A 16,777-nucleotide genomic window follows, 5' to 3' on the forward strand; every position below is an offset into this window, starting at 1 on the left:
GCACAAAAAAGGTTGAGAAACACTGGTTTAGAAGATGTAATGGTTGTGTGTATGTGTGTGTGCCTGGAAGGCGGACCTCTTGAAAACGGCTGTCTCAGTCTTGGCATCAACAGTGAGGCTGACGGTTTCCTTCATGGAGCCATTGATGACCGTCTCTGTGATGCTGCGCTGCTCCAAGCACGATGACTCGTCCGCCGCCACCGTCCTGCCACAGTCTATAGACGAGGAGGACGAGGGCGGAGCCACGTCAGCGCCCAACCAACCATCACATTCTGGAGACACAGCAGGAGCCAATCAGCTTGGCTGGTTCTAATATCAGTTAACGAAGCAGGAGCAAACACTCTCTGACATCCACAACTCACCGTCAGGACGCATCGGCGCATTGACCCCCAGAGGGTCTATCGTTTCCACGCTGGTTTCCATAGCAACGGGAGAGTTGCACCTTAGAGGGTCTTTGGGACTGAAAAACAGACATTTCTGTTAAGAACTCTTCCATATTTGCAGGTGGTAAAGTGAGTGCTGCAGCCAGATGTGGAGCACAGCCGTTAGGCTGCCATACCAGACGGGAGAGAAGCTGGAGAAGTCTGCCCAGCCCGTCTCAGTGCCGGGCACTGCTGCGGCAGGAGACGAGTTCCAGGCCGCCTCTGGGGGAGCTGCTGTGGTAGAAGACAAAGGAGAGGATGCATCAGGGGTGCTGGGGCTGGAGGCTGCAGCTGCACCTGAACCCGTCTCCATGGGAACGTCGTCAAAGCTGGCCGTCCACACTGGCGCTTCAGACGGAAACACAATCAGTCAGACAGAGCAGGATGTGTCTGTGTAGCAATGATGCTACCTAAAACCGTCAGGAAATTACAGTTTACATTTTAGCATCAACGAAGGGAACACAGCCAAACCACCCGACTCTGTGTGTGTGTGTGTGTGTGTGTGCTGCTACACCAACCTGTGTCCACCTCCATACGGTCATCAGAGCCGGGGTGACAGGGTTCAAATGGATCTCTCTTTGAGTCCTCTTCCTCCGAGTCTGTGCTCTCCTCACTGTCGGTGCTGCCTGAACTCCTGAACACATGCGCACACACGCAGAGTCAGAAAACCACTGAAGCTGCACACACAGGCTTACAGGCCACTTTTTGCTTGATCATCTGGAGGTGAGCTGATGAATGCTTCAGCCATCACATTGTGACGAGATCACTCACTCTTTCCCTCTGTTTAATCAGAGTTGTTGCTTTTCAAGCTTAGCTAAAACTATTTTCAGACCAATGCCCTCCCTCCCGCCGCTGACTCACCTCGGACGTCTCTGTGCCTCTGGAGCAAAGGTGACATCTTTTTCATTCCAGATGTCCTCTTCATCTGAACCAGCATCTTCAAACTGCTGGATTTTCTCCTTACAGCGCGCCTCAAACAAGGCTATATTAGCCTGGGGAAACACACACACACTGCAGGGTTAGAACTAGGGCTGAAAAGATTCCTCGAGTGATTAGAGTACCTCGATTATTAAAATTCCTCGAGGAAAATTTATTTGCCTCGAAGCCTCGTTAAATTATGTTTAATTATTTAGCACACCGTGTTCCGGCCAGGTCGTCATTTGCGTTCCGCCGCGCTCTCTCTTCCGCCTGTGTTGTTGATGAAAGCTAAGTGTTAGCAGCATAACGTCCAGTTTTCAAGTTCAGCCTTGGAGGATTTTACTGATTCATGATAACGTCCGGGTTTTTGTTATTTTTCGGGGGACCAATAAACATCCTTAAAATGACGGGAGCAATGCTTGGAATACGGCAGCTTTTCTCCTCACTGAGCTGCTGGTTCAGAGCGAATGGCGAGATTATTTACACGGTGAGCGGATAGACTGAACACTGCGGGCAGCTTTGCTTTAGATGCGTAGCTTGACTGAAAATACCAGAAAATAAATTTCATCCCGGTCGCAACAAATGGGTGGCGAAGAGCATCGTGATGTTACATACCTGGGAGATGTGTTTCTGTGTGTGACGAAAGCAGACCGTGTCAAATCCCGTCGCTAACATGAACACAATAAATGGCTATAAATGGCTGGGCAAGGTGAGAGTTCATCTATTAAACTGACAGAAGATGAATACATAAACCAAAAGCTGGAGAATAGACATTTTTTTATAATAACCTCCTCACAGATAGGCAGGCTATTTGTGAGTGTGCCTCTTTATTATTACATTGAATATAATTTCAGATTTTTGTATAGCTTTTCTTCAGGATAACTTAAAGTGAGCTATTATTTTTACAAATTAATTTTCTAAACTACAGAAAAGTAATTGTTAGGGAAGCTCAAATGTGGAAAATTGGACTGATATTGATATGCGATAATAATACTGCTGTTATGCTAGATTTACCAATGTTTTATTTTATCTTGTTTTTATCCGATTACTCGTAAGAATAATCGATAGATTACTCGATTACTAAAATATTTGTTTACAACAGCCCTAGTTAGAACCACTGCACATGCTCAGAAAGCTTTAGCAGCAGAACAGCATCGGGGGTTAAAGACGATGACTGTTACTGGGCTGCTGTACTTTAGTTTTCTTTAACTGGAACAAACTCAGCCGGGCTAGAGGCGTTTCGTGAACGAACCACAAGCAGTTCTGAAAGCTTGACTCAGATCTTTTCCTGACAACAATATTGCTTTAATGGTTTTCATTCATAACTTCAGATCAGACTCCAGCACAACCAATCTGCAGCCGTGAAGTACAGAAGTTGTCACGACAACACACGGGCTGCTGCCTGTGGAAATAAGTGCAGACGCTGCACACCTCAGTGTATGCATTAATTTTCAGGTGATGTAATCAAAAACATTTGTATTCCTTGGCCTTTGACCTGGTGTGAGATTAATATGAAGTGTGTATGTATTTACAGAAGTGTTTTCCTGTGCTACATGATGTGCAGCATTTTGTGTTGGTGTTTTTTTAAGTGCTTTACAAATAAATTTGTTTTAGTAAAATTGCCAGCAACAGTATTTACTGTAGTGAAGCAACACTTGACTGAAAGAGACTCCAGTGACTGGAAGCAGCACACTAATGTTAACATGACACGCATGCAATAAGGTGAGCATGCTGTTATTAAATAGAGCAGCATTCCAGTCATCAGTCGTGCTGGTTTCTGTCTGATCTGCTGGTTTCTGTCTCACACAGAGAGAAAACACTGCTAAGTCTCCGGCTGCTCTGAAACATGACATATGTCTGTCATTTGGAACCCTCATTTTAGGAAAATCTGTTTTTGCTATTCAGGCCATACACATGGTCTGAACACTGAGGACAGATATGGGTCACATATGGACCTGTGGTGTAAACATAGAATAAGACATGTAGAAAAACGAAAACAAAAGCCTTTTTCTCTTAGATTCATTATAGATTTTACATTTTTAGGATCAATATTTAGTACTTACACTTTCATTTGTATTCAGGGAAAAGTTGATGTCTGATATTCTATCAAATGGAATACTGCAAGATGAAGAAAAACATGAGTTTAGCTATAGTTTTTAGGCATCGCCATGGTAACACATTACAAAGTGTGTAAACAGAAGTTCAGGTTCAACATATGTGGATAAACTTGTTTCGTGCAGAACACCACCAGACGAAGAAACTTCCTGAATCACACAAGTGTCTGAACCAGCAGCAACTACAGAACTACTGCTGCTGCTTCCACTGATCACTGATAACCAATCAGTCTCACAGAAACATGAACCTCTGGCTACTCCACAATGGAAGGGAGAGAAAAATCACTTTACATGGAGATGTAAATAATAATAGTGATTAAGGTTGCAAGTTATGGCAGAAACAAAGCTGCAAAAACTCCATAACTGAAGCGGTAATTTAATAAACTAGAGATTAAACTTTTTAAAACTGCAGTGGAAAGACAGTCCTGTTCTGTAGTAGTAAAAGCAGAGGTGTAAAGTTAACAGGTTTCAACTGCCTGGAATGGAGACTTTGTACCGATGTGTACAGTCAGGATTCAGGTTTCTGTGGAACCTATAAGCAACATGTCTGACTGTTCTCAAACACTTATCTGGATAAAATCTGCTTCAGACTGTGTGGGGGTCGTGGTTTCCAGAGCTTCTGATACCGATCAGAAATCAGCTGATCCGTGTTGTCAGAACATCCTGTGATGTTAGGCTGGTTATATTAGGACAATCATGTTTGATGGAATACAGAAATAAATAATGTTTGCATCTCTCCACAAAGATTCTGAATTAAGCAGAAAAGATGATCCAATATTTATTAAAGTGACAAACTGACATGATTGAGTTGGATCGGTAGAAAATCAGCCAATAAGAATGCGTGTAAGAATCAACTTAAGTCAGAAACTAAATTCACTAAAACATGAATGCCATGAACGGTACGGTAAACTGCTTCCTCCACACGCTGGAGTTTTTACAGCTGGATGTTTGTTTCCACAGGAACTCACTTTTTAGAAGCTTGCAAATATATTGAGCAATATTTCTATGAAAAAGACACAAGATCTGAACTTTGTTTCTGACATATTTCTATTAATTTAGAGAGCATTTCACCAAATCGTCACTCATTTCTAAAACCCTCACCAGCTTTTGAACTGTTGATTATGCTGAGCAGAAGACAGAAACAGACTTCAGGCAGATATTCCCCGTCTGAAGAGAAGCAAGTGTTCTTAAAGCACCAATCAGCTGCCAGCTCTCCCCACAAGCCTTTATACCACTGCTTAGGATTACATGGACCCAAAGCAACTTCCCCTGAAACGGGAAAATCAGGCTACAGTCGGCAAAAGACAACAAGCTGAGGTGGATATGATTGGTTTTCCATGAACAGCTGAAGCTGCGGCCTTGTTACAGAGGAAGGAGAAATGGATGAATTTCAACCTCCATTTTCCTAATTCAAATCCAAAATAAGTTAAAATGTTTTGTACTTGTGACAAATAAATTAATGCAATAGTCAACAGTGCAGGAATATATGCAATCCACCAGCTTTATATTGCCTTTTGTGTCATAGACATTAATGCAAGATGCATACTTACTCCACAACATCATCCTGGTCAGCAAACTCTTCGTCATTGAAGCCGAACTGCTCAATAAAATTGGACGTCATTTGTTGCATCTGATAATCAGAAAAGGCCTGGCAAGACCCAGGACCAATGATAATGATATAGTCTTGGCTCTACACACAGCTAGGCATTAGTTGCAGTACAAAACGTTACAAATGTATCACAATTCTGGTTAAAACACAAATGCACAATTCAACTATCTATTCCACCTGAAGCTGTTATTCTGAGTGAAGTGACTGGAAAGGCAGGTGATGCTTTGGAAATCATCTCAGCTCTGCAAGCAGGGGCTTCCTGATGCTGCAGTGTGCAGGCTGTTTTCTGATCAAACCTCAAGAATGACAACTTGCTTCCAAATAGATCTAAAAAAAAAAAAAGATTTAAAAAAGGCTCTGATGTTTGAGGCTTTAGGCTGCATGATACTGACCTTTCTAAATGTAGAAAGGTCAGCAGCTCTTCATGCTGTGTGAGTTTAGGATGAATTAGAAATAAATGGGGTCTAATTTCCATGGAAGTGAAGTTTCAGTGTTTACCATGTTCAGCCAGTCAGAGCTTAGATGATTTCACAACAGAGAGCATCACCTTGTGTTTTCTGTTAGACATTACACACACTCCCAAACAGGTGAGCATGTGACAATCCACATAGAAGTGAAGGACTTCTGGAAGACATCACCAACCTGGGCTTCATCTCAATATGTCTGAAATATCAGAATGTTTAAAATCTCTTCCTGATCACCAGGATTGTTTCATCCTTTCCTGCAGCATCTTTCAACAGCAGGACAAGAGCTTCGAACCTCACCACTGTCCTTTCAACAGTGGAAGCGACTTTTGATCCAAAACCAAAGCTCAACAAGAGCCTAGCTTCATTCCAGCTGTTTCACTTGGAAACAGAACATTAGCCTGATGAACAGATCAGGAATAATCAGATAAAAAACAAACACCAATGACCTGAGCAAGCAGCGGCACCGCTGAGCGTTCAGAGCTGGGCTGTAACAACCCGGCTGAGATAGAAAAACGGTTTCCAGCAGCCTTGTTCCAACATCGATATCTGATATTCATATTGCTGTGATGGCAGACAACCAATATTTATCATTATAATATATTTCAGTACTCTTTCAACAAATTGGAAAAAAAAACATGTTCACAATGTTGACTTCACTGCGGCTTCTCTGCTTCAGGTAAACTTCCCACAATCTTTTGCTGCATCACTATCACCATCACATGGCCACGCTCCTCTCTCCAGAAACAAATGGCAACAAGAAGGAAACAGTTTTATTCATAGGACTGACCACGTTCGTGCATCTTTATTTCAGGAAGATTAAGAAAAACTAAATTCCCTTGTGAATTAGATGAAGATGCGAAATCATTTTTATGGGAGTTCATAATAAGCAAAAGCTGTCATTTTCACATCAAACATGGTCTGAACCGCCATCCAGTGGTGAGGTTATGCAACATGCAGGCCTGTGACGGCACCACAAGTCTGATCAACAGTACTGGAAGAAAACCCTATCGATAAAACACGATGTGATCTGAGAATATTTCAGCCAGGGACGTCACTGTTGTGATTAAACAATGAAGCACATGCATTAATTTGACAATAAATCATTTCTAAATGAAATGTGAAAAACGGTTCCCACGGTTTCCCTCTATGATCCTGCCTCTCACATGGAGCCAAGCGGTCGGAGGCGACGCTGTGCTGCAGGGATTGTCACCGGCTCACCTGGCTGAAACTGTTCACAAATCTGTTTCACTCAACTGAAGAGGTCACATTCACACAATTAGTGGAAGCTTAGTTTCATTCAGTTCTAACCAATTTAAAGCAAAGCTAGTAGTGATTGAATTGTTATTGTTTTAAACGATTTTAAACTATTTCTGAAGAATTCAATCACCCAGGTCTGCATTGTGGCTACATTTGAGTGTCTTACTTGTTGAAGTGAAGAATCCTGGTGAAAGCCACCATCTTTAAAGTCTACCTCATCATCGCTGGAAGAATGGATGTGATGAGTGTTCACCTAAAAACATAAAACAATAAGGCTCTGGTCACTTTATGACTGGAGACATGAAGGTTGAAGTAAAATCCCTCAGAGAGGCAAAATTTATCTAGTAACTCACCAGGTCAACAGTGTTTCTTTTGTTTGTGTCAGCAAGCTGCCCAGAAATGAAGGCCTCCCAGTTCTCTCTGTCCTCTGTGGGAAGCTCTGGAACACACATCATAAGCAATACAAAGTAAAGTCAATCCCATCACCTCCATCAGCAACCATAAGGCTGTCAGATTTTAAAAAATTTCATCTAATTCTCATGATGTCCGAGAACTTCAAAATAAAATCATATTGTAAAGCCTGTTTTCAATAAAAAGTCAATATTTACTGCCAATCACATTTAATAACACCAAATTTGTTAAGGGTTTTATTGGCTCTAGTGGCCTTTATTTAATAGTGACTTGACAGGAAAGTGGGTAAGGGGAGAAGGGGGAAAACATGTGGCAAAGGTCACCAGGCCGGGAATTGAACTTGCGACAGCTTCATTGAGGACTAAGGCCTCCTTATGCGAGTTGTGCTTAACCCCTGCACCACCACAGGACACCAATAACACCAAATGTCTGTGTAGTATGGTGTAGTAGTACAGCAGCACCCCATATATGGAGGTAATGGTCCTCCACATGACAGTCCTGAGACATTTAGTGGCCATCTTTGTCCTTCTCCTTCTGCTAGCCATCAATAAAAGCTCGAGTGCCAAAAAATTCTTTAAAAATCTCCAGATGAACCTAAGAGCACAAAGTAAAGTCCTGGTCCAGCTGTAAGCTACATTTGCTCACAAGACCTCAAGTAATGCTTCATAATTTTTACTCAAGTAAAAATTATGTAATTTTTGCTCGATTTAGCAAGTAAAACTGAAGTTTCAGCTGTATGAAGACTATACAGTCATATTTAAATATAGTATCAATGCTAGTCATAAACACCACAACTAAAACCACTCCTTACCAGAGATGAGCCCCTGTATCTGTGGGCCATTAGGACCTTTGTCACTGTTATGAACAATGGAATTGGCTATTCTGGTCAGATGGCCCATGTAACCTCGTCGTCGACCGCCCTCTGATCTGAAATACACCAACAGCAGCAGAGTTATCCAACACCAACAGACCATCGTGCAAGCAGAACGTCTGTGGCGTCAAACAGGAAAAACCTACTGCTCTTTCTCATTGGAGCGCCAGGCATCTACGATTCTTTGGGTCAGCTGACAGGCTTGAAACAGCTGGAGGAGGAAAAAAACAGATATTGAGAAGAAATTATGAAAAACAACAACAAACACAAAGAGTGCGTCCAACAAACAGGAAAACCCCAGGAATAGAGTCCTGAACTAGGACTCTATTCTAGTTACAAGTCTAATCAAATTGTTAAAAGTAGCCTCTCTGAAAAAACACAGAACTTTTACTGTTCAGATATGGGATGCCAGTTTCAACAGTATGTTTATATTAAGGACACCAAATGGGCAGATATCTGATATTAATACTGTTGTTAAACCAATAAGATATTTACTGATATTGTATTTTTTTTTTTCTAGACTTTCTAGACATGTAAAAGTGATCACACCGTCTACATTGCTTTTCTGCTTCAGGTAAACATCCCATAATTATCACTGGGATGACGGTGGCAGGAGTTTGTCCCGGAATCAGTGGGTCTTTGGTTCAATTCCAGCTCCACCTGCCCACCACCAGCCTGCTGGTGTTGGCCACAATCCTGTAGTGATTTCATTTAGAGCGTCTGAGTGGCATCACCATCTGTCACATGACCTGGCCAATTTGTTAAAAAGACTGATTTGTTAAAACATGACTAACATCGGCTGATAGTGATGCCGACATGTTATGCATCACTACTTTACTTAATTTATTATTAAAAGATCTGAAACATTAGTTTCACTGTTTCTAATAAGAACTGATCCATTAGTTTGGTGGAAGATGTCGAAAGAAACTAAACCCAATAAAAATTAATTGGGCACATCTACACACAGCTGTGAACATGTAAAATCTCTGCTTATGTTTTCCTTAATTAAGACATTTAATGTGGAACAATAGGAGAAAACAAGTGTATTCAGGATAGTAATCAGCTGAAGGCTCCCTGTCATTAAGTGAGCCTTACATGTCTGATGAGGGCGCTCTCTGCTGCGCCGCCCTGCTCCCCGTCTGGCTGCGGCTCTGCCGGAGCTGGAGGCATAGCCAGAATCATTGCTGTGCAGATTTCCACCTGAATATGGAGGAAGTTGTTCCAAATGTATTTGAAATACATATCCTGTTAAAAAGAACAGAAAGAAACAGACAAGCCGTTCAGCAATGAATGATATGAGGCCACTGTTTTATAAAGCACTAAATGAAGTGATGGAAACTTTACTGAAGACAACAAAGCTGCTGCTGGGTAAGCTCTCCTAAAACAGAGAGCTTAACACCTGCACTCTACAGTCAACTGTTGTAGTCTGTACTCATGCAAGATTCCATCTGGAGGGAGTTTCATAATAATCAGTGCATTAAAATAAAGTAACAGAATGGAATGGTGTAGTTAGGCCTGTCACAATAAACAATGAATAAATTAATCACATGATAAACCAAAACGAACTCAATAATTTTCATTTGCTTGATTTATTGTTAGGGTTAGGATACCCTCTCTTTTTTTCTCTCTTTCTACCAAAACTGGTCTTCAGTTTTCTGCTTTGGTCTCAACTATCCCTTTGTTGACAGACAATTCTGTCCACAGAGACTTCTTAATTATTATTTTTTTGTTGTTGTTTCTGTTTTGTTTTATTTTGGATATCTAAAATGTCTTTCAGTTTCAATGTTTAAATGTTCATTAGAATTTTAGTTTATTGATCTTTGAGAAAGTGGTCTTGCATTGTTCTTCTGTTATTATTATTACTGTACTACTTGAAAATTGCCTCAAAACAATATTATCGTTTATCACAATAAGTTCTGGGACAATTTATCGTCTGGCAAAATTTGATATCGAGACATGCCTTGGTGTAGCAGCTGGTACTCACCAATATGACTCCCAGCGTGTTGAGGTTTATGAGTTCTGCAATGATGCTGTGAGTGTTGCACTGCAGCAGACTGGCCACCAGTCTGACCACATTGAGCCTGGTGTTGCCCACTGGTGGGTCCAGGACCCCCCACGTTGTCTTCAGCACATTCTTCTAATGATGGAGAGCAAACACTGTTCAGCATGTACAACTACACTCAACAGCATGATCAACCTGATAGTCCAAACCCTTCAGGGTGAGGAAAAGGTTTTACCTTTGGGGGTTCGAGCAGCAGCTGGTGGAAATCTTTGAGGCGGGGTCTCACAGCCTCCAGGATGCTGTGGTTGACTGAGAATGAGGGGTGGGACATCCCAGGAGGGCATTCCATGTGACCCTCGAACCTACGAAGTGCAGCGGCAGATTTTATTCAACTGGCTGTCACACGACCATCACCAACACAAAGTCAACTTGAAGATATTGAACAGAACATACGCTGGTCTCCTGGTCTCAAACAATGTGAGCAGGATCTGGATGACACTAACTATAGCAGACTCATTTTTGTCCTTCTCAAAAATATTTGAGAGCAGCTGCTCCACCGTTTCCTGCCTGAGAAAGAAGAGGACCAACAGGGAGATGTGAGAGGAGGTCTTGAGCTCACCAGAAACATCACAAGGAACTGAAAGTCTAAAACAGACTGAAATAAGAACAAAGAAGAAAACATCTACCAAGAAGCAAATAAATGAATTTTAGGTCTTAAAACTTTACATGATGATATAAACAATATAAGGATGAAATGGAACCAATCTGGGTTTCCCTAGCAACCTAAAACTCTTTTCACATCATAGTGAAACAAACAAGCAGCTACAAACTCCCAGAATGAGTCACTTCATCCTTTTAGAAACTACTGAGAGCAAAGGCCCCGCCATGATGACATCATCAGAGGGGCGTGGCTTACAGCTAGCCTTACCCTGCTGGGAACTTCTCCAGGGATGAGCTCAACATATTTAAACATTAAAAGGTTAGATCCATGAATTAGAAGGAAATGATAAAAACCACTGAGCAAACTCTGGTTCTGATGATCTGGGGTCTGAACATCAACTTTCATTAGGAGTGAAACTGGCAACCGAGTTATTCAAGTTTCACTTCAGCCTTTAATGTCATATTCACAGATCCATAAAGAGTTATCAACCAACAAAACAAGTTTAGTTTTATAAGATGCAAATGTAGCAGTATACTTCTCTAGCGTAGCCAGAAGAGGATCGGGCTCAGAGCAGCCCTGGACCTGAAACATCTGGTCTCTGCTCAATCTGATGATTTCACATAAAGACTGGGAGGCGTTGGAGTGTCTCTGTGTCGACAACAAAATCTGGTCAGTGTGAAGAAGAGGTCAAGTAAAGGCAAGGCCAAATTACTCTTAAAACACTCACATCTTCATCTTGAGAAGGCTGGACCATGTCAACCAACCTCTGAATCACTTTCTCCTCATTCAGCCACTGGAAGGCAAGACGGTAAACAGGGTGTTGCATTATTACACAAAAAAATCTTAAGAGTTGCCTTCAGAGAAGCAGATTAACATTACTGTTACAGATTTCTGACATTTGAATGAGAAAGACAGTGATGAATGTCAGCAAAGCTTGGTGAGCATGGTGCCGTTACCCACATTAAGAACATCATGCCGTAGCTGCTGGGGTTCAATGCATGTGAGCATTCTGAGCAGCAGGTCCATGATGGCAGACGTCCCGATGTGTTTTATCATCAGATCAACAAAGTCATCCCTCTTCCTTAGAAAATTCACTATCTGTTAAAAACAGAAGAGAAATTCACAATGATACCATCAGGAGTCTGGAACTCTAAACAGAAAAAAGACATTCAGAGGATTTCTTTCAGTTATTCATATCTTAGCGTTGCTTCTAGAATAGCCACTGCTGTAACAAGGTAGAGTATTTCATCCTGACTCAGAGTCCAGGTGTTTCTCTCAGAGAGCATTGGGGCCACTGCTAAAGCTGAGACTTTTCTTTAACATAGAAAGTACTCCAGGTCCAGAGTTACTGTGTGTGTACGCTCTGACCTCTCAAAGGCCCGGTCGATTATATCGCATGGTCTGGTTCTGCTGGATGTCACTTCCTGATAGAAATGACAGAGTTCTTTCCACTCTCACCACATGCTTGTTCAGAACGAGGGACTGCTGACAGCCAGTGACTCGATGCAATCAGCAGAGCTTCCTTTTACTAACTAGTACTACTGGTACAACTGGTACTACTAGAGATGCTTCAGTCAGGTTTTATGCTGCCAAAAGAGATACTGATCACTGATCACCGATACCAATCACATGTATTGGCTATTCATTGTTCCATTTTGTTAAAAACACAATTGGTTATGTGATCTAGCAAAAGGAACCATTAAAAAAAATAAATAAATCAACTAATTTATACAAAAACGTGAAAAAAAATCTTGCAGGCACAATGTAACAGCCATGCAGTCAAAAGGACGACTGAAAAACCTATCAGTTACAATATTTAACAGACTGAAAACAGACAGGGCTCAACGACCTGAATTATACAGAAAGTCAAATAAATCTCACAACACTGCCTATACCAAATAATGTAAAGAAAAAAGAAAAATGCAGGTTACATTAAAATAAACTATCATAAATCCCCCAAATGAAAACATGGCCAATTGTTTTGTGCATGAACAAATTAACTGTCTCATGTTGGGTATTAAAAATGTCACTATGTCATATGTAAAAAAAAAAAAAGCTTTTTATTTGAAAAAAAATATTAGTGACATGCTGCAGCTTTAAGGATCCGCTGTCTGTGGAGCTTAAATGGTGGTTGTGTCTCAGCAGAGGCCGTCCAACAGTGACACGGGTTGGTCATCCAGTCACATAAACTTAATGATCATTTTGCTCAGCCTACTGATTGACATGTTCACATTGGTGATTGTGAGGCACTTTAACTGCTCTGTCTTTAATATGCCACACTATGTTAAATATTTGTTTTTTAAATATCGTATTAAATTTGTTGTGCTGATGCATTCTGAAATCGAGGTATTTTTCCATCTCACAGCTTCACATCACTCTCACGGACAGCACAAACGTTTCACACAACTTTGCTTAGGATTTGCTGCCACTCTTACGCAGCTTGAAGGAAAAAGGAGATCTGCTGCAGAATGGGCGTCTGCAAGCCGCCAAGCAGGACATGCATGTGGTCGGTAACAAAAGACAGTGATTGGCAAACACCCAACATATACTTTTTCACGGAGATCGGCCGACAATGATCAATGGCCGACTGATTGGCACAACCCTAACAAGTGCTACTACTAATTTCCACTGAGTATTTTCCCAGACATACCTGTTCAGGCTTGCGTCCTATAAGAATAGACAGCACTTTGGAGAAAAAACTGGCTAGGAGGGGGTTCAGCGGTGGTTCGTTCTTCAGGAAACCATACAGTTTCATCAGCAACATCTCATCTTCTCCCAGTCTGTCATTGATTTGGCTCACATCTGATGTCAGCAGCTCGCATGATATGTTGGGATACCTATGAGACAAATGTTGCCCTTTAGACTCATGACAAAGTTTTCTTTACTGATCGATTCATGCCGACAGTATTTCACTCCAGGAACAGCAACCCACAATCTCTATTGATGACTTCACTCACTTGTTTCAAATTATGTCTTCTACATTATAAACTCTTCAATGTTTTCAACATAAAGATTAAAAAACATCAAAAACAGTGTTATTCTTTTTCCAGAAGGCAGTTCTGAACCATGCTCTTACTTGTATTTAACCTTTTCCTCTACATCAGCATTGGGCTCCTGTGTGATGAAGGTGACCAGGTCCTCCATGCACTGCGCTCTCAGGAGGAAATCCACCAGCTTGTGGTTCTGAGCCTTGCACTCCTGCAGGACGTCATCCTCATCCATGACTTCTGTCAGGGTCACGTCCTCCTTCTCCAGGAGTGTGTCAATGTGGGATGTGGTGTGGAGGTCAAATTTCCAAAACATGGTGGATCTAAAGACAGACCAGACTGAATTAGCTGAAAACATCCACATAGCTGGCAGGTGTGTTTCTGTGTGTGACGAAGGTGCCAAAGATCTGCCACTCCAGGAACAGCACAAAAGCTATAAATGGCCTTACAAAGGATGTAATCATGTATTAAGTTGACTGAAAATGATTATGGAAACTGAAGACAAGAGTATTTTAAGTATCTATGTCAGTCTGCTGCTTCATCATCTTTACTATTAAATTTAATATCATTTCAGATTTTTGTGTGATTATTTTTCCAGGCTACCTTAAAAACTTGCCATTTTTGTTACAGGATAATTTTCTAAGCTGCAGAAAATTGAGTAACACTTTATTTGAAGGGATGTGCATAAGACTGACACAACACTGATAAATATGACATGACAGCAGCTGTCATGAACACAAAGAAGTCTTCATGAATGTTTATGAATGTTGTCAGGAAGTATCATTCTACACTTTTAATGCAAAGTTGCTTTAAAAGTCAATTAAAAGTGCCACCTTTGCATTAAAGTGTCATTTACCAGTCTGTGTCAGTGTTACTTGACAATTAATGCAAAGTTTCACTTCAAATAAAGTGTTACTGAAATTGTTAGGGATTCACAAATATATTGATGTTATGGAAGAATTTACCAATGTTTTATTTTATTATATATTTTTTAATTAAATTACTTGATTATGAGAATAATCAATAGATTACTGAAATAATCATCTACAACAGCCTATACTGAACAAAAGAATGATATTAAAACTGAGCTTGGCCCTCCTGAGAAAAAAGGCTCTTCCTTTGATGATCTTAAACTTCTGTCATCTTTCTCCTGAGCAGATTTACTTCAGACTGCATCTGACAGAAAGCAGGGGAAGCTGTCGCAGAAAACAGTTGCATGGCTTCTGTGATGGAACATCCACACTCCTTTAAAGGGAAATAAGAAAAAACCAATTTCCATAAAAACACATGACACTTTGCCTTACTTTTTGGCCCTCGGTATGACCTTTCTCCAGGTTTGTACTTCAGTCAACCCATAATGTTTCATTTCAGAAGTCTGAGTCCAATGTCCAAGGGAACATCACTTTACTGTTTCTACAAAGTTGCCTCTGTACTTCAATTTCTAATTCTTAAAAGCTTTTGGACATATATGAATTCTGACAGTCTCCTTGTAGTTCATGTCAATTTTGTTTTTTGGTGCCAGCTTATCCAAAATAAAGAAGCCACTTTAAGTTAGACAGGTTCTCATAACTAACTAAAAGATAAAGAGAATGACGTAAATCTGCTTCAGTCTTCATAGCATTGAATTGAGCCGTTACCTTCATCCTTCAAGGAAAGCATCTATAAAACAATATTTAACTCATCTTCAGCTCAAAAACGTTGCAACAACCCCGTTTACTGACCTGCTGTGTGTCAGGTCAGAAAAGTCAGACAGTCTGAGCTGACTACAAACCTTGGTGACTGTCACTATACTGATGTGCAATGGTTTGTCTTCACTGAGTAACATCTTAGACTGAGTCTTGTTTCAGTCTAAGATGTGACACTGACAGTGCATGTACAGCTGCTACTCACTCATCATCAATATAAGGCTTTGGTCTAACTCTTGACTGTAACTATGTGAAACACAGTAGAAATTGAAGAGCCTGTTAGCTTGACTATACCATCCCACATCCACCAAGAGAATGATCGTAAATAAATCTGAGCAGCTTTACAAGCGCATGTACCCTAGTAAGCTAGCAGGTCCCATGGTAACAACAAAACCTTATGGTGTGGATGCCCTTACTGTGAGGTAAGCATGTTCAAATGCAGGCAGACAGAAGAAGCTGTTTAACAGATATTTCTGTTTTCTACCACATGATTTACATGTAGCAGTAAACAGCTATTAGCGCTGCTTTTTTAGTAGGTCTTGGATTTGAATCCCACCCTGTGGTCTTTTTGTTCTCCTGGTGCATGACAGTTCTCATCAGGTACTCCTGCTTCTGAGGCAATCAGCCACTCTAAAGTGCCTTCAGGTATCAGCGCATGCATGAAGCTGTCTGTCCTGTGTTGCCCGGTGACAGACGGAGCGCCGCTTCTGCTCCACCTGGTAGTGACTCTCACGCCGAACCTCTGCTTAAAGCTGCAACATCTAACTTAAAAAATAAATTTTACATACGTATTAAAACTTTAGTTGTCCTAACATGAGACAGATAATCTCTAAAAAAAAAAATAATCGATCTCCTCCCTGTTCTGCATAATTACTCCGCTCAATCAGAAACAGCCAATCAGAGCTAGCAGTAATCAGCTAGCCGCCATGCTAGCAGGAAGTTTTCATTCAGTAAATCTGGATTGTTTATTGTAATGGAACCTGTTTTATACTTGAATTTTTTGGCAATGTTGAGAGGTTTTATTTTGGCTCTTTGCATTATTTAGCCTTTTCAGAGCCTTCATATGTTTTCAGTCTGTTAAAGGTAGTATTATCAATAGCAGTACAATTCGCACAATGCCTGTTTTGTTTAGTTTTCTTCTTGAAAAAAGTTATTAAAAACAAGTTTTTGTCTAAATTAAGGTGAATTCATGGTTCCTTTTTCCACATAATGTAACCGGTAGTGTTTATGATAAAAAAAAATAATAATAATTATGTGATCGGTATCGGTGATCGGCCCTCATGGGTGATCGGTATCAGTATCGGCAGGAAAAAACCTGATCGGCACATCTCTACTTCCCCACATTTTAAAGTTACTGAATGCAGCTGCTTCTA

The 16,777-nt window shown here is 40.9% G+C and overlaps 1 protein-coding gene across 4 annotated transcripts in view; it reads right to left on the bottom strand.

Moving 5' to 3' along the window:
* The window catches only part of ppp6r3 (protein phosphatase 6, regulatory subunit 3), a 27,001-nt gene that overhangs the window by 5,287 nt on the left and 4,937 nt on the right, over positions 1 to 16,777 (bottom strand). For 2 of the 4 annotated variants that reach the window (XM_015018017.1, XM_015018016.1), the window contains 20 exons: positions 13,809 to 14,042; positions 13,383 to 13,569; positions 11,693 to 11,830; positions 11,460 to 11,525; positions 11,268 to 11,380; positions 10,525 to 10,638; positions 10,307 to 10,433; positions 10,054 to 10,206; positions 9,165 to 9,314; positions 8,216 to 8,280; positions 8,010 to 8,125; positions 7,141 to 7,226; positions 6,954 to 7,040; positions 5,005 to 5,102; positions 3,404 to 3,458; positions 1,284 to 1,414; positions 941 to 1,056; positions 560 to 770; positions 363 to 460; positions 34 to 272 (listed from right to left, as the gene is read on the bottom strand). In XM_015018017.1, the coding sequence (XP_014873503.1) occupies positions 34 to 272; positions 363 to 460; positions 560 to 770; positions 941 to 1,056; positions 1,284 to 1,414; positions 3,404 to 3,458; positions 5,005 to 5,102; positions 6,954 to 7,040; positions 7,141 to 7,226; positions 8,010 to 8,125; positions 8,216 to 8,280; positions 9,165 to 9,314; positions 10,054 to 10,206; positions 10,307 to 10,433; positions 10,525 to 10,638; positions 11,268 to 11,380; positions 11,460 to 11,525; positions 11,693 to 11,830; positions 13,383 to 13,569; positions 13,809 to 14,035 (2,577 nt within the window). In that variant the 5' untranslated portion in view covers positions 14,036 to 14,042. The remainder of the gene's footprint in view (positions 1 to 33; positions 273 to 362; positions 461 to 559; positions 771 to 940; positions 1,057 to 1,283; positions 1,415 to 3,403; positions 3,459 to 5,004; positions 5,103 to 6,953; positions 7,041 to 7,140; positions 7,227 to 8,009; positions 8,126 to 8,215; positions 8,281 to 9,164; positions 9,315 to 10,053; positions 10,207 to 10,306; positions 10,434 to 10,524; positions 10,639 to 11,267; positions 11,381 to 11,459; positions 11,526 to 11,692; positions 11,831 to 13,382; positions 13,570 to 13,808; positions 14,043 to 16,777) is intronic. The other 2 variants (XM_015018018.1, XM_015018019.1) reach the window with 2 other exon arrangements.

The sequence above is a fragment of the Poecilia latipinna genome, unplaced genomic scaffold, assembly GCF_001443285.1.
Source record: "Poecilia latipinna isolate Pla-1442-1.1 unplaced genomic scaffold, P_latipinna-1.0 Scaffold2218, whole genome shotgun sequence".
NCBI lineage: Eukaryota > Metazoa > Chordata > Actinopteri > Cyprinodontiformes > Poeciliidae > Poecilia > Poecilia latipinna.